Source organism: Lissotriton vulgaris, chromosome 11 (assembly GCF_964263255.1).
Source record: "Lissotriton vulgaris chromosome 11, aLisVul1.2, whole genome shotgun sequence".
In the NCBI taxonomy this organism is placed as follows: Eukaryota; Metazoa; Chordata; class Amphibia; order Caudata; family Salamandridae; genus Lissotriton; species Lissotriton vulgaris.
Window position 1 is genome coordinate 874,267,932 of NC_141699.1, and position 17,901 is coordinate 874,285,832.

The 17,901-nt window shown below is 45.4% G+C and overlaps 1 protein-coding gene across 1 annotated transcript in view; it reads left to right on the forward strand.

Moving 5' to 3' along the window:
• The window catches only part of CROCC2 (ciliary rootlet coiled-coil, rootletin family member 2), a 1,620,686-nt gene that overhangs the window by 1,301,830 nt on the left and 300,955 nt on the right, over positions 1–17,901 (forward strand). Inside the window, exons 29-30 of the mRNA XM_086944022.1 lie at positions 8,761–8,881; positions 9,866–10,029. Coding sequence (XP_086800148.1) covers positions 8,761–8,881; positions 9,866–10,029 — 285 coding nt within the window. The remainder of the gene's footprint in view (positions 1–8,760; positions 8,882–9,865; positions 10,030–17,901) is intronic.

Consider the following 17,901-nt stretch of genomic DNA (forward strand, 5'->3'; position numbering starts at 1 on the left):
TGGCAAGCCCGCCAAGACCTGTCAATACCCCTCTTCGGGTCCTTGATGAACTTTTGAAGGCGCGTCTCCATGCGGGGGTCGATATCGGGGGTGGCATCTACTTTCCCTTCCAGAGAGGGATGGGGGCACTCCGCCCTGAGACAGTTGCAGGCTGTGGCCTCTAACGCTCAGCAGATCCTGCTGGCGACATATTGGGCGACCTTATCTGATGGTGCCCAGTCAGAAGACCTAGGGTGAAGGACATTTTCGGGGTCCAGCATATCAGCACATAAACTTTGTGGATTCGAACTAGGTTCTGGATGAGAGGGGCGTCAGGGGCGGGAAGGGCCTACCTCATCATCATCTCCTGGGTCACCATCCCCTGGAACAGAGGGGCGTCACTGGAGGGGGGTTCTGCGGCAGGAAAGCCTGTTTAAGGCGATCAAAAGCGTCCACATCTACCCCGGAGTCCCAGGGACATTTGGAGGGGGGGGGGGGGGGCTGGGGTTCAGCTGAAGTTCCGCTGTTTGGGGGCGAGGAGGTTGGAAAGGACTAAGAGGCCTTGGCTAGCTTATCACAAGCCTGCTCAATTCGGCAGGACAGGTGGTCTTCCAAGGGCAGCTGGCTTGCTCACCCACCTTGTGAATGTTCGTGTCTACCGCGTCATAAAAATCTTCATCCCACTGAAGGGCAGTTAGTGGGTCTTCCTCCCACGTGTCGTCCTGACAGGCATCCTCCTGGAAGGATTTCATTGGGCCAAGAGAGGGAGGTGCCGCACAGGTAGGTGGGTAAGTATGTTAGTGCGTATACCTCAGGATAATGGGGGCTGGGTGACAGGCTATACTTTCTGCGGGCAGTGCTCGCGTTAAACTGGGAGGAGACCTCTAAGACCTAAAGCCGTGGTGCGGTTAAGAATAGGCAGCCTGCTGGCAAAGGTCACAGCAGGACAACACTTGCACTCCTGACACTGACAAGAGCATTCTAGTGGCCTACAATACACACCCCCCAGACGGGAGACCGCTGAAATTACTGCCTAATGGCAGATACAGACCCACAACTCATGGGCGTTCAAACGGGGCGTGCATACATTAAAGACTGCCTAATAGCAGTAGTAAGGATCCCAAAAGCATATCCAGCAGACAGGGCTCACCCGCGGCGATGCGGCTCGACTGGGAAATATGTTCGGAATGTGCAGAGTGTCGAGACGCACGCCTTGGGCAACAGACACACACGGGCACCCTCTGGCCGCGGGAGGTAATCACTGCGAGCCCGCACCACAGAACACGGCCGTTAGGGAGTCAAACACTCCCACGGCTGGGCGTGAGTCGACTGAGTAGCGGCTGACACGCAGAGAAAACCTGAAAGGGAATAAGTGAAAAAAGAAAGCGTAGGCACAATAAACAAACGAGAAACATAGGAATTCAGTCGGGCGGCACGCGTCGGCAGTGAATGCGTGGCCGCTCGACCCAACTGATCTACCTATGAGGCAAACGCAGTACAGGGCAACATAGTCAACGCAATATTAACTCAAGGGAAACACCAGCTAAACATCATTAGCACAAGGAGTGCGCTAAGGTGAATCACACAATGAATAAACCCATTACAATCTGGTCAACAAGTCAAAACCAGACAATCAGTCAGACACTGAGAGAGAAAAGAGAAATGTAACTTATCTGGCTGCAAGCAGCGAAGAAAGAGTGGGAATGGATAGTGACAGAGGACTACCATCATCTCAGAGCCCTGTGATTGGTGTAGAAGAAGAGGGGACTCTCTACCCGTGGACACTCATCATTTTATTCTGGTTATTCCTGATGTTTCATGGGAATAGTAGTTTGTTTTATTTGACTTTAAATGGCTGCTATTCAATAAAGTGCAGAAAGAATAGCATAATCCTCGCCTCCGGTCCTGACATAGAATTCCCTCCAGACTCACTCCAACAAAAAAGATAGGAAGATGGGTAGGAGATTGTCATCTGTATGCATCCTCTAGCTTGCAAACAGCTCTTGTATATGATACATGTACAACATCACTATAGCTAATCCTTAAGGCTGATAATGATCGTGGACCACATGATCTTAACTCTTGTACATGACACTAATTGGATCTTGCTGCGGTTCCTGTTGCTGGCGCACTTAGCTCTCACCTCCATACCTCGCGGAACCCGCTTTGCGGGTCCCGCAGCGCCGTGTCAGCCTTTCGGGAGCATTGGACTGTACCTGTGGATGTGTGTGCATGTGCAGGGCTGCGAGCGTCGGGACCCGGACTTCATATCCCAGGAGTCCCGGTAACACGAGCCGCCTGTCACCTGGCCGCTCTCCCTACTCGCCCCGCCCCACCAACAGCCTGAAAAGACTCTGCCTGCTAACGGTCTTGGGACACTAATTGGATCTTGCTGCGGTTCCTGTTGCTGGCGCACTTAGCGCTCACCTCCATACCTCGCTGAACCCGCTTTGCGGGTCCCGCAGCGCCGTGTCAGCCTTTCGGGAGCATTGGACTGTACCTGTGGGTGTGTGTGCGTGTGCAGGGCTGCGAGCGTCGGGACCCGGACTACATATCCCAGGAGTCCCGGTAACCCGAGCCGCCTGTCACCTGGCCGCTCTCCCTGCTCGCTCCGCCCCATCAACAGCCTAACTGCCCACCTATAACTACAAGCGTCACTTCCCGCGGCGCGGGAGCGTCCCGGGAGAAGCCCGGGACAAGAGCGGGCCCTCTGAGGCCCTCCGAGGCCAGAACAGGCCGGGACATGCCACCTCTTCTTGCTGCAGGCCTTCCCAGCAGGGAATGTTTTACTTTGGTGACTTTTTGTTTTTTGTATATTCACCCATCATTTTACCTTTACCCTCACATTGTTGTATATAGGGTTAATAGCAGTCCTTATTGTTAGCATCTCTTTGTTTTATTCTCGTGTTGTATAGTAGGATGTCTTTATCCATCCCTACTTTACCTGCTGAGGGGGGTGCTAAACGGGGGACGTTGGATAATTTCGTCATTAGGACGGCCTCTTCGGTCGATAGGGACCAAGCCCTAGCTGAGCGACGCGCTAGTAGGCGGCGCTCGATAGAGCATATTAAGAGCAAAAGGTCCTCTTTGGGCCCCACTTTTTCAGGCCTGCCACTGTCAACTGATAGTGTAGAGGGTTCAGAGAGTCTAGAGCTCCCGTTAGATTCTACTATCCCTCTATTACTTCAGGATAGGACTACCCCCCCCAGATTCTTTGGCTGCTCCCAATTCTGTTATCAACCCCATTTTTCCGGTTTTGCCACTGTTAACCGATAGTGTAGAGGGTTCAATGAATCCAGAGCTCCCGTTAGATTCTAGTATCCCTCTACTACTTCAGGACAGGGCTACCCCCCCCAGATTCTTTGGCTGCCTCCAATTTTGTCATCGACCTTTCCGCCTCGCTGGTTAGTATCTTAGACGAGGTGGAACTTATGTCAGATACTCTGCTAGTTGCGACTGAGTTATCCTCCAAGCCTGACAAACAGACAGTAGAGGCGGATGTTCACCGCTGCCACGGCCCCGCCAAAGAAAAGGAGAAGGAAGGGGCACGGCACAGCTACAAACAAACCCATGTCCTCCCCCTGTCCCAAGAACATTGATCACCCACCTTTAGGTTTAACCCCCCCGCCCGTTATTGTCACTGATTCTTCAGACCAGCAGGGTTCAGACTTACTGGGGAGTATCGAAAAATTGATTAGATCATTTACTTTGCCTTTGGTGGAGAGGCTTAAAAGGATAACTGTACAGCTGGGAGTTTTGGAGAAGGCCTTTAAGCCGGCCGAACCAGTTCAACAAGGGTCCAGATGGGGTACTCTCCGTTCCTACTTCTAGCACTGTCCCCCTGGTCCCCGCACCTCGGATCCAGGCTAAATCCAGTAATCAACCCAAAAGCACCATGTCACAGGCTACCGTAGTTCCTAGGCGTGATACAAACAGGCAGGATAAGGACGCCACGGGGTGTGTGCCACCTAATTGTCCAATACCCAAACCTACAGTTGCAGATGTCACTGTCAAACCCCACATCCCCAAAAGCCATATAGTTAATTTGCCCCTTGAAGCGGCCCCCTTTGTGATAATTCTAACTAGCATCCCAGTATTAGAAGTGGGGAAGAGGGAAGATCAAGTTCAACTTAAAAATAAGGCCATTTACTGGCTAAGGCAGAACCGGCCCCTACCCCCTTACTTAAATGGCGAAATACTAATGGTACGCCGACTTGCATGGCTGGGCCCTACCCCAAAAAGCATCATGGGGGACATTATTATAATTAGCTTTAAAGACAAAAGGGCGGTCAGCCATATCTTAAATTGGTCCTCCCCCAAAAGCAGTAGCCTGATTATACCTAGAGATCTGCCTTATTTCTATCCTAGAAATGTGTTAAGTCCAGTGGTTAACCCAGGAGTGTGGGCATCAAATGTAGAAAGTTTAATCAGGCCACTGAGGCATCAGCAGGTCAACTATATGAGGAGACAACGCTATCACCCAGAGAGTAATTACCGTGCTTTTAGGTCGCCACTTGACTCGCAGCCAGTAAATCCTGTACAACCTGTCCATCTGGCCCATTTTGATTCTTGGAACCAGTATTTAAACGACCCCTGCGCCCCACCTGATCTTTGGTCATTTAACCGGTTCCGAATTCCCCTCCATAATCGCTATGAAAGCCTACGAGACTTGGAGGGTGTGGACTGACTGAGTTGCAAATCCTTTGCTCCAGTTCGTCCGACACTCTCTATACCCCCAGTATTTAATAACAGTATCCCAGATATTGACCCTAGGTTGTGCCATCTCACTGGCCCAGTTATTGCTCCTGGGCTATGTGATGTTTTTGGTCCAGCTACTATTTGTAATCTAGGCCCTGTTGATCTTGAAGCCCCTGAAGCCTGTTCAGCAGTTACTATCTGTAACCTAGGCCCTGCTATTCCTAAAGTACCTGAAGCCAGTACTGTAAGGCATACCTGTGAACCTACTGATGTCTGTAGTAATAAGGTACTAGCTGTGAAACATTGTCCACAACGGAATATTGAGTTTTTATTTTGGGACATCGCAGGGATTAGGGATAGGGTTCTGGACCCTTCTTGGGTTGAATTTGTTAGTCCCTTTGGATTCCTGTGTCTCCAAGAAACCTGGACTATTGAGCCTGTTCACCTAAATGGGTACAGAACCTTTCATGCAGCAGCCTTACCTTCAAAGCGTGGGAGGAATATGGGGGGACTCTGCATTTACATTTCGAATCTGCTGGGCGTTGAGAATATCAAGGTAGTCAAATTAGGAATCTGTCATCAGATCGTATTAATTCGAATAGCCTCCAAGGTCGACATTATCTTGATTAATATTTATAATAATCTACATAAACGCCTAGTCGCAGATCTGGTTTCTTCCCTGACTGAAGACCTTAAAGGGATTATCATCCGGAATGGGAGGGATTGTATTATTGTCTGTGGGGGGGATTTTAATCATAATCTGTGTGACCATGAGCGGGGGGGTAGTGGTTTTACAGGGACAGGTGAGGAAGCTATATCCCCACACTTTGCCCATATGGACGGGGGTGAATCACTGAATGATATGCTGGCAACTTTTAACTTAGACTTTATCAATAGGTTGTGCTCTCCCTGTGTCGATTTCAGTGCAACCATTGTGGGGAGAGGGCTTGGCACCACCATAGATTTTATCGTTGCTTCTGAAAGTTATGCCACTTGGTTTGCAGACTACTCCACGCACCTTGTAGGGTTTAGTGACCATCTCCCCCTTTCTTTTGCCATTAAAATACCCCAGGTTAAGCAAAACTCATTGATAGATAGATTGTCCTGGTTAAAATTCTGTGAAATGCCTAGATATAATGGTTATGCTATCAAATGGAGCCAGATTGATCCGGAGGCCATGCAGGCCAAGATAGTCAGAGGATCCCTTGCCTTTATTGAAAGGTGTTTAGATGCCGAGGCCTCTCATGAGGAGACCCTGGCAGCCTTTGAGGCCATTACACGGACCATTCGAGAAAGCTTGTCCCGACAGGGGAGAGGCCCTACTACTAGGCCTATGACCATTTCTTGGTTCGATGCTACCTGTTCTAGGGCGCATTCCAACCTTATGGCAGCATTAAACAAAAAGAATAGGGACCCGACTGAGGTGGCCTCCTGCAGAAAAGCTTATCCCGGAAGAACTGTAAGAATAATATAAAACAGGAGGCTTGGAACAACCTGGCTATTGCTGCACAATCCAAGGATAGCACCCAATTCTGGCGTGCAGTCAATGCACCATTTTTTAACGCATCAAACAACGCCAGGGTAGAGGTTGCTACTAGCGAAAAATCTTGGATTGACTTTTTTTCGGACGTTTATAACCCGGAGGGGACTTCAAAGTTAGTTGACATGGAGGGCAGCGATAAGGAGGCATCCCTGACCTTTCAACAAGTTAACTTGGGCACCTCAATTGGCGAAATGTCTGTTGCCATTGAGCAGAGCAGGGAAGGCAAATCCCCAGGAATAGACGGGGTTCCTATCGATTTACTCAAACATTTAGTCGATCTATGGTCCCCCTTATTAAAGAGAGTCCTGGATGCAAGCTGTGAACTGGGCTTTCCGAGGACCTGGTATGATTCTATCATCATTCCCATTTTTAAAAAGGGAGACAGAGAGAGTCCCTCCTGTTACCGCCCTATCTCCCTTCTTGATTCCTTCATGAAGATCACGGGAAGGGCTGTTCTGAATCGGCTATTATCCTGCGTAGAAGAAGCTGGAATTCTATCCCCGGTTCAGTACGGTTTTCGAGAAGGGATGGGCACTGTGGAACAGGTCTTGAATTTTACACTCCTTTAAGGGAAATATGTCCAAGCCAAGGCGGGCAAGCTTTATGCAGCATTTGTTGATTTGAGCGCCGCATTCGACTGCGTCAAGCATGATCGACTGTGGAAGGTGCTGGAAGACCTCAAAGTAGAAGAGCCCATTATATCTTTTTAAGGCAACTTTATGCTGGGGCAAGGGCAAGGGTGAGATTCGGAACCAGTGGAGAATGCACCAAGCCCTTTCATGTGAAGCGCGGAGTGAGACAAGGGTGCGTCCTCGCGCCTCTTCTTTTTAACCTATATACTAACGACCTAGGGGATGTCTTGGTGTCCAAAGTTATCGATTCACCTAGAATCAATTCTAAACAAGTGGTGTCCCTATTATATGCGGACGATGCCGTCATTATGGCCAGGACAGAGAGAGGTCTGCAGTCAGCCTTAGATGCATATATTAATTTTATGGATTCGAGGGGCCTGACTTTAAATGTGAAAAAAAACTTTGCAATGACGTGCGCCAGGGGCAAGTTCAAAACCTGCAAACTGTTCGCACGCAAGGAAAAAGTGCAGACTACCAAATCCTTCTCATATCTAGGAGTAGTCCTTGAGGGTGGGGGACATTGGGGTCCAGCCATCAGGAGTAGGACCCTGTCGTTTAAAAAAGCGACTGCAGCATTGATGGCCTTCTCGCGAAAGATGGGCAAAAGACCCCCTGACATCCTACTTAAAATTTACACGGCCAAATGTATTAGCACAGCCATTTATGGGGCTGGTGTCTGGGGCATCCAAGACACTAGGGAACTACAAATAGTAGAAAATGCTTTTTTAAGGTTTATTTTAGCAGTACCTTTTAGTTTATCTGTGTTTAATTGTCACGCTGAGTTGGGGGTCCGTCATATTAGTGATTTGATTGCGATGCAACCACTATTACTCTGGCACAGGGTTTGGACCGCAACTGTCCTGGAGCTTAACAGAGAGATCATTCGTGACGTTATGGCTCTTGACAAATCTCACAAAATAGCGTGGTTATCCTATATCCAAAAGTTTTGCCAAGACATGGGGAAACCCGAGTTCTTTACTGCTCCTGAGGGGCTTTGTAGGATCTAAAGGAAAGACCTAAAGAAAGACTGTTGGTACCATCTAGAATCCCTGCGGTTGGGGGTAGAGTTGAACAAAGGATCGGTTGTGCGGCACCAAATGTTGCTTATATCGGGCAACATGCAACCCTATTTGAACTGGTGCATTAAGGGTTTCGATAGGTTTTTACTCACTAGGTTCAGATTTGACATCTTTTTCCGCCTAGTCTCATTCCAACATATTAACGACTGGTCAAATATGCTTATTAAATGTCCATGTGACGGGAAGGCTGAACAATCAACCCTTCACGTGATTTGTTTCTGTGGTTTTTACCATAATGAGAGAGCCCAATGGATTAAACCACTTCTGAAAAAGCACGGTCCCTGGCAGCAGTGCCGCCCAGCCTTATTGTATCTCCAGCTGTTACATGATGAACTATGTGTGGCCACCATGGTTGGTTTTTTAAAGAGTGTTTTTAGAAAAAGGAAAAGTTTAATGTGCCTATAAATCCATTGTATTCACAGTTATTTTGCTTTTACTGAAATGTAATGTTATATTTTGTGTACATTATGTATCGATTTCTGATGAATGTTGCTTTTAAGATTTTTAAATTTACAAAAATCGAATAAAGCTTTTCTACTTCACATGATCTTAACTCTTGTACATTAATGTTGGTATGCCATGAGTTATGCCAGTGATGACTGAATGTAAAATTCTCAAACATTACGTTTAATTAAAAAAAATTAGGATTGTTTTCAGTCAGTGCAATAATTATATTTTATGTGGTTCCACACATTTTATTCAAAGTCACTATCACTTCGCAGGCTCGGGCTTTACCTCTCCTAAAACACTTTCACCCAATATCCACTCCCTGCCTTACCTTCCTTCTTCCTGGGGAGAAAGAATGCCTAACATGCTTTTCTTCTTACAGGATGACGCACGAATTGAGGTGATTAACCTGAGTCGTCAGATGAACGAGCTGGAGAGTGAACGAGACAGAACCAACATTCAAATTCAGCAGCAACAAAAATCACTCTTGGACTTCGAAGAAGGTCTCTAGAAGTCCTTTTCCAGTATCCATGTTTTCATGACTAAACGAGAACCCTTTATTACATCATGTGGCAAATGTTTGCTCTTTTTCAATAGTGAAAGACGAATCCCAAGACCTAATATCATTCAACATAATCTGTAGACTTTAACACCTTGGGGCATAATTTGTTATAGAAGGGCAGGAATTCATTCATGCAGCTGTAATTATAATGTACTGGACTTGGAATTATATGTTTGAAGCTAAGTTGAGGTTCAGTGACTGGAATGGTATGTGTTTGTACAAGGCAAGAAGCCTAGAACTTCATGAATATAGACTCTGATATATATGTGTGTAGGGGCCTTTGAAGGTCTCTGCCTATGCACAGTTATCCTATAGATTTCTTACGGGCAAGCACACATTCTAGTACATATTTGTATGTCAGTTCCCATTAGGACACTCTTCTAAATAACAGTGGATGCTATCATGTCCTACTAATATATTACTGTGCTAGTAGTTCAGTCTATTTTCACTCTTCCAAGAATCATATCCAATTGCCCTTGCCTTCAACCAAGAGATTTCCCATATAAAACCCATATTTATCCGAAAAAAAACCTACAGCAGTGTCAATTTGGCTTCACCTGATAAGCAATGTATGTGGACAGGGAGATGAAAGTATGTGTGTAGCACATTGTTATGTTTTATTGGTACACCATTGTGCTTGTGTGTTTGGTTCTGGATTGGAGAACTTACCAGCACACTGTTGGTTATAATTGATGAAGTAGTATGCATTTAGAGAGGAAAGTCCCTTCAAGGAAAGTATAACCAAAGGTGGCAGTTCAGTCTGACAGGAGTTCCACACAAGTTACGATTGGGTTCTTTTAGCAGAACAGTGTCAATGGGTTGGCAAGTATCTGGGTACATTGATAGAGCATTGTCGATCTGAGATGAGGAAGATTCGTTTTACTAATTCTCATTGTAAACCTGCTCTTTTTTTCCCCTTACAAAGGAAAGCGAGGAGTCGATGGACGCCTAAGCTCTGCAGAAGCAGCACTGATGCTCCGAGAGGAAACTATCAGACTTTTAGAAAGGGAACAGCAGGCTTTCACAGAAGAAATTTCTAGCCTCAAACGCACTCTGCAATTCAGCGAGGATGAAAAGCGAGACTTCCAGGTATAAATAGGCAGATATACTTTTGTCAGCAAAATCCATTACTGACGCCCACACTGACTAGATCAAGGCAAGTATTAAGTGAAGAGCTTGAAATTTGTATGTAGAAAACGAGTCTTTCCAACATACCATCATTGACCTTTTGTCATACACTCATAGATCATATCCAAGCCAAAAGTCTTATCGATATAATGAACAGCAGAATTCACATCTTTGCCAGCAACTCTGGCTGTTCAGGCTGCCCTAAAATGAGTTAAGGTGACTAGAGATCCCCAACGTAGGTTAGACAAAGGCAGGCCTGGAGTTGAGAGAGCAGTATGAGTGGGCAGCAGTTCAGGTCGGTGATCTACAAAACAGAGTGATGAAACATAGCCCTAGCCTAGCACAATACAAAGCATGGAAGGTGCATGAAAGTATGTCATCCCCTGTTACCTCCAGAAAATACCCCTCCCTACCGTACATAAGGAACAGCTAACGTATTCTTACAACTAGGTGAAGGAAATTCAGGTTAGATACGATGTGCACAAGAAAAACTGTAAATAAGCTAAACCTATATTAAGTGTATAGGCTAATTTCTTAGTGAGTTGAAACTGGTGCTTTGGGGTTGGTTCCAAAGCTGCCATTCTCCAGGGTGCATTTTGCGATGGTATTTTGAATGATGGAGCTTTCAAGCGTGCTTGATGTCTTGTGCTATATGTACGTCAGATTGTAGTGGATGCTTTGCCAGCAGGTTGCATGACGGAACCATGCATGCCTTTACAAAGCCATCATTACAATGCATGCATATTTACCATGCATGCCTTTACCCAGAAAACTTTTACCACGCATATGTCTTTGCCACGCATGCCTTTACAACGAGAATGTTATATATATATATATATTTTTTTTTTTTTGTAAAAATATACTTTATTTAAAATTATTTGTCAGGTTTACATTTTAAGCAGTCCCTTATATTTGGGTGCTGTACATTTAACCATTCTCAAAGAAGCGCATTAGGCTATCTTTGGTGGTTTTCCATCAAGATTTCTCATTTTACCCATCCAGACCAACTCCTGATTTTCCAGGTTTCCTTTGCCCACTCTTGTCCAAATCTATGGGTGTCTATGCACATGTAAGAGAACATTTTAGTGAAAACAAGTTTTTGGCATTCTTTTTCCGTGATTGCTTGGTGTTTGTACAAGGAAAGGTTCCTGTTTTCCCACATCGCCTCTTTCACACAGTTTATTATTCTCCATAGTGTCCTTTCTTTATTTGCATTGCAATTCATGCCCAACCCATATAGAACCAGTTCATAGGACAGGGATGCCTGTCCTGTTAATTCTTTAATGAGCTGTCCCATTGCCTTCCACATGCTTTGTGCTCCGCCGCAGTTCCAAATGAAGTGCATCAGGGATTCATCTGCTGCACAGCCTGGTGTTGGGCATCTTGCTGTTTTTGCCAGTTTCCTTGCATGTTGGAATTGCTTCACTGGTAGGCATTTGGATACCATCATCCATGCCAAGTCTTTCTGGGAGTTTGTCAAGTCTTTGTGGTTCACCATCTCCCAAACCTTCCCTGATTGCTTCTCTGATAAGTTGTTTACCATTGTCACTGAGTCCGTTTCTTTCAGTTCTTTGCTTAAGGCCATCTGGGGTGTGATGTCCTTCGCTTGAATTTGCCTCTCTTCCAGCTTCTTGAAGAAAGGTTTGATGCCTTTGTACGCAGGGGGTGGTTCTAGTAAAAAAGGCTTTGTATTGTCCACTTTACATATTCCCTCTCTTGATAAGATGAAGCTTGTAGCAAACAGTGTGTAGGCAGCCACATGTGAGTCTTTCTTTGCATTCCCCAGTACGTTTTTAACAAAATGTGACATCAGGAAGTCATGGAGGTTTGGCAGGTCTTTCCCTCCTTTTGTGGGTAGTTTGAAAACTGTCTCTCTTTTTAGTTTTTCAATTTTTGACCCCCAAAAGAAGTTTGCAAAAAGTCTTTGTGTCACTTTTGTCCACCTGTATGATGGAGGGAAAATCATGGCAATAAACATCAGGATTGGTAGACATATTGCTTTCAGCACCAAGACTTTCCCTTCCATGGAAAGTGTTCTTGTCGTCCAGAGCGCCATTTTCTGCTTGAGCTTTGTCTGGATCTTCTCCCAGTTTATTTCTCCCTTCATGTCCTGTGAAAAAAGAATCCCCAGTATTTTTACTGGGTCTTTGGAAGGTTTCACTGGCAGCTGAGACAGTTTGTCCCACTGTCCCACCGTCATGCAGTGTGTTTTCTCCACATTCACCTGTAGCCCAGCTGCTAGGGAAAAGAGTTGGGTTATAATGAAAGTTCTTTTTATGGATCTAGCGTCAGTGCAAGCAATGGTGACATCGTCCATGTATGCTACACATTTGACCTGTTTGCCTTGGCTGCCCGGTACCAGAGGGCCAGTTATGCACTTGTCCTTCCTGATGGCACATAGAAGAGGTTCAATTGCACGTACAAAGAGTGCCGGTGATAAGGGGCATCCCTGCCTGACCCCTGATTCAATGTGGAACCCCTCAGATAGTGTACCATTTATAAGGACCTGGCTTTCACATCCAGTGTATATTAAGCCAATAGTTTGGATGAAACCTTCTGGGAATCCCATTTTCCTGAGCACTTTAAAAAGGTATTCATGACTTAGGGAGTCAAAGGCTTTCTGGAAATCAAGGGCCAAGATAGCTAGTGGATTCCCCCTGTCTTTCGCTAACCACAAGGTGTCTCTAATGATGGTCAAGCTGTCCCAGATTTTCCTTCCTGGGACCGCACATGTTTGGTCTGGGTGCACGATGGAGGCCAGCACCTTTCTGCATCTTCCTGCCAGGACTTTACTTAGGATCTTACTGTCCACATTCAAGAGGGTGATTGGCCTCCAATTGTTGATGTCCAGCTTGTCCCCCTTTTTCTCCAGCAGTTTGATGATGCCCTGTGGAAAGGAGGGGGGTAAAACATTTTTTTCCAAGCATTCTTTCAACAGACTCCAAAAATCCTTTGCAATAAGCCCCCAGAAAGCTTTGTAAAACTCCCATGGAAGGCCGTCTTGCCCAGGGGCTGATCCTTTTGGGGCTTCCTGAATGATTTGGAAGAGTTCTTCTCCTGAAATGGGGGTGGTTAGAAAATGCTGTTCCTCTTGGGATAAAGAGCTCTGCAAAGACCCTAGAAAATCTTCACATGCACTTATATCTGATGGCTCTTTTTTGTACAATTGGGAAAAAAGGCTGTTGTTATTTTCCCTACTTTCTCTGGGCCCTTTTGTGTTTGTCCATTTGTGTCTTTCAGTTCATTCATTACCTTTTGCACTTGCTGTGCCTTTTTGAAAAAGAACCTTGAGCACTTTTCATCTTCCTCAAAGATCTTGACCCTGGAGTTAAAAATGTGTTCTTTCCCTCGTTGTTTCAGCCATTCTTTCAGTTCTGTTTTTTCTCTTTCCTCCCCTACTTCCATTCCACCCCTTTCCAGGGTTTCTAGTGTGATCATTCTTTGTTGTATTTCATCAAATTTTTGAAACTTTTCCTTGCTTTTGATCATGCTCTGTTTTCTGAAAAAAGGTTTTGTTTGTTTTTTTACCTCTTCCCACCATTCTGCTAAGGATGGGAAACTTTCCTTTCTGGTTTTTAAGTTGTTGTACATATCACTGTAATTTTTACATATATTTTCCTCTTGTAATAACAAGGTGTTCATTTTCCACACACCCCTCCCCATTTGACACATGTTTGAGATTTTAACGGTTGCTTTCAAGATTTGGTGGTCTGACATACCACTCTCGTTTGTTTCATAATTCCTTGCTTTTATATTTTTGGAGGTGAAAATGAAATCAATTCTTGATTTGACTTTGCCACTTTTTGCTTCCCATGTGAACCTTTGTTTTGACCCTGATGTTGCCCCTGTATCTGACAGTTGCAGATCTTTACACATGTTTTTGAGACATTTTGCAGACTTATCAATTTCGTAACAATTTTTCTTGCCACATCTGTCTGTGGGGTTTATGATGCAGTTGAAATCCCCTGTTAACACCATTGGGGTTGCACCTGCAATAAAAAGTGGGAGCATTTCAAACAGGGACATTCTTTCATTCTTGTCGGTTGGTGCGTAAATATTACAGACCTTAAAGGTGGTGTTTCTGTATTGTATGGTGACCATCATAGCCCTGCCTGGCTGTATAATTTTAGTATCAAGGATTGACATTTCTTTGTTTTTTATGAGAATGCCTATTCCAGCATTCTTGTTTCCACCCCCAGACCATTTGGAGGGGCCTTCTTCCCAATATTTGGATATGTGACTGTAGTCCGTGGAGTGGGGAATTGCACATTCCTGTAAACATATAATGTCCCCTTTTTGTACTTTGCAGAGCTCAAACACTGACGCTCTTTTCACTTGTGAGCCCATTCCTCGGGCATTCCATGATATGATGTTAAACATTATATTTGCAATGGTGATTACTTTGCACGATATACGATACATGTTAAACCTGAACATTTTCAAAGCTCAACGGCGACCAGATGCTGTCACATATTTGCTGATTGCTTTCACTATTTTGTGTCTCTTGGCTGCCAATTTCTTCTGCTCCCCCCAAGTGTGGGGACTGTAGAAAAAGGTCTTTGTGGGGGGTTACTCCTACCTCTTGTGAGAATAAGCTATATCCTAGGTCTTCTGAGTCTGAGAGGTCCCCTAGTACACTATACCTGGACCCTGAGCAGTTCTCTCTTGGTAGAGTTTTCTTCCTATTTTCTTTCTGTTCTGTTGCGGCCGGACCACTTGGGTCCGCCGTTTGTTTTTTAATTTTGATTTTATTTCTTTTTTTAACCATCTGCATTTGGCCCTCGGTGGTTTTTGTTTCCTCTTCTGAGGAGGTCTGTTCTTCTCTTTCCCTTTTTTCCTGTGCCCTGTCCTTGGCTTCTTTGATGATGTTATATATATCTGTAGGGATAAGAGTATAATCTGAATCTATTTCCCTGTCTTCCACTTGTGAGTCTATGTCTGACATCCCTTTAACTTTCTTTTCACTTTCCACTATTTCTGTCACTTGAGTCTCCTCTACTACCTGTGTACTTTCCTTGGTTTGTTCCTGTTCTGCCTGTGGGGTAGGTTCAACCTGTATTACTTGTTTTTTTATGTTGGGTGTTTCCCCGGTGCCTCCATCACTAACTGTCTTAAAGATTAATGGTGCCAGTACTGCGGCATAAGGTTTACTATCCCCTGGCTGGTGATGTTTGGCAGCTGCAGATGCCGCATATGAGAATCTTTGCTTTGGGCATGCTCTATAAAGGTGCTCTTTGGATCCACATAGGTTACCTGATTTGGGGGCATTACATTCGGTGTGTTTGTGGCCTATGTCCCCACAGAACTTGCAACTCTCATCTTTGCATTCTTCTTTAAGGTGGCCAAAACTTAAACAGTTCCTACAATATTGTGGTTGGCTTGGGTAGTTTAAATAGCCTCTGTTTGGGCCCAATGCAAAGGTTTGTGGGAGGTGGGTCACTCCCCCAGCGGGGTTTGGTTTAAGGATCACAAAAAACTTCCTCTTGCCATTCCAGATTCCAAACTTATTTCTCTGTAATATACCTCCCCTCACCTTTGCGCAAAACCGGTTTAAAAAACATTCAATCTCCCATGTAGACACATGGGCATTATACATATGGACAATTACTGGCACCTCCTTTGCTGCTGCCATAGCAGTAATTTTGACCCCCTTGAGGTTCTCATGTGAACACATGAGTGACACTCCCTGTAAAAAAAATTCATATTTCAGCTCTGTAAAAAACGTGATTTCAAAAAAACCTCTATCTTTGTTTTGCTGTACACATTTTAAATCCTTAGCAGTACATTTGAATACTTTTTCAAGTATTTCCTTCACTACATACTCTAGATCCTTAGTACCTCTGTACTCTTCCTCTATTTCGATTTTAATGGCAAGCTCCCCATACTGGAGAGTTTGTTTTGCCATCTTATCTGTGCACTTTCTCCCTGTGCTTAGGGCAACATTTTGGCTCTGTGATCTTAGGCCCTCTGTGGCCGAGCCCCGTGATTGCCCACACACAAGTTTACACCAAGTTCAAAGTCAGAGTCCAAAAGTCTCTCGTTTTCCCAGGGATGCAGTGCCCTTCTGTCTGCCACTCGCTTTAAGTCAGAAGTGAGCCGAGGTGCCGTCGAGGAGCGCTCTGGGTGGAATGTGGGGCGTGGGCCTGAGCCGAGGCGCCGTCGAGGAGCGCTCTGGGTGGAATGTGGGGCATGGGCCTGATTAGGCGAAGAATCCCGAGTGGGAACCCAGGGAAGGCAGGACCAAGACTCAGGGCAAGGGTCTCTCTGCGCCTCAAAACGGGGATGCACTCGAGTGGAAATGCGAGCCCCCACTGATGTTTGCGGTGGTATTTGCTGGGGGATGGAAAGGGGCTTCCTGCCCAGTGCTACCAAAGGGAGAGAGTCCTTTCTCTCTCGCGTGGCCACCAGCCACCTTCCGAGTGAAAAACGGGTCCCAGACTCACCTCACTTGATGGTTCACAGCTCCGGCCCTCTAGGGACCAAAAGGGGTACTGCAGGGGGGTTTTAAGATATCCTGGCCGCCTCCTTCACCAGTGCAGGGGGTCCAAAGTGGGCTCGTCTGCTGCCCGTGCGAGTTCCTCTCGAGGGTGGGGGCACCTCACAGGGGTCAAGGACAAGGGGCGACGCCTCAACTCTGTGGATTCTGGTCGTGGGTTCACGCAGCAGTTGTTCTCTCAAAGGTGCCCAAAGCATCAGGATCGCACACTGCTACTCTCGTCCCTCTGGCATTAGATATGCATCCCTCTGATGTCCTCCGTTAGATATTGTAACTGCCGACGCGTTTCAGGGCTTGCTGCCCCTTCTTCCTGGGCTGAAGAAACAAAAATGAGACCAGCATGTTGCGTTTTTCAACTTTATTTGATCATCCATCCCTCCTCCAAGGGGCGTGTTTGCATCCACTTCCACCTGGTGCATGATGGGAGATGGAGTTTTACATGCAGTAAAATTCTCCTTATAGTAAGTTCATTTGTCTTTCTTCATCATTTTCTTTCTATTGGGTTTACTCTGAGTGAGATATATATATATATATATATATATATATATATATATATATATATATATATATATAACTAAAACTAAAACTTTTCTTTACTTTCCACAGTTTTAGAATGTTGCTTTAGGACCCTCACCCTTTATTCCAGCCTTATTGGTACATTTATCTTCCTCTGTGAGTCCATGTCGACTCTCTTTATTTCGACGGCCTTGGTATTTGGCCAGCATTGCATTATAATGTATTGTCTAGCTTTGTTTCTTGCCATGAGTTTCTTTTCCTTTTCTTTTAGTTTCCTTACCCTGTTCTTTTTATTCTACATGCCTAAACTGCTTCTTCAGGACGCCTATTCATTACCCCAGCCTTTTCATCTTTTGAAACTCATTGGTGTTATTGTTTTCCGTCCCTTTCGAAGATGGAGCCTTCACTTTTCCATCTTTGTTTACGATTGGTTGTCCTTTCTTTATGTTGTTGAGTTTTCTTTAGACTAGTTCCTCAGCACATGTTTGTTTTCTCTGTTTGGGCCCCCTCCCTGTTTCCGCTCTCTATTTAATCCTGGATTTATTTTTGGTTAATTTTGAGTTCCGGTTGAGAGAACTTTGCCCGCCTGGAGGTGTTTTTTGGACCTGGATCCATCTCGTAAGGTATGTTCACTGATTCTGACGCGTGTTATGCCATTTCTTTGGCGGCTCTTTGGGTTCCTTATTGCCCATACCTCCGGTTATATGGATATAATTTTCCTCCTAAACCCCCACCCCTCCTCCTTTCCCATTTTTAAAAGCTCCGGACGGCGTGGTGGCCAGCATGTGCCTCTTTAGTTTTTATCTGGAGAATGCGCTTCT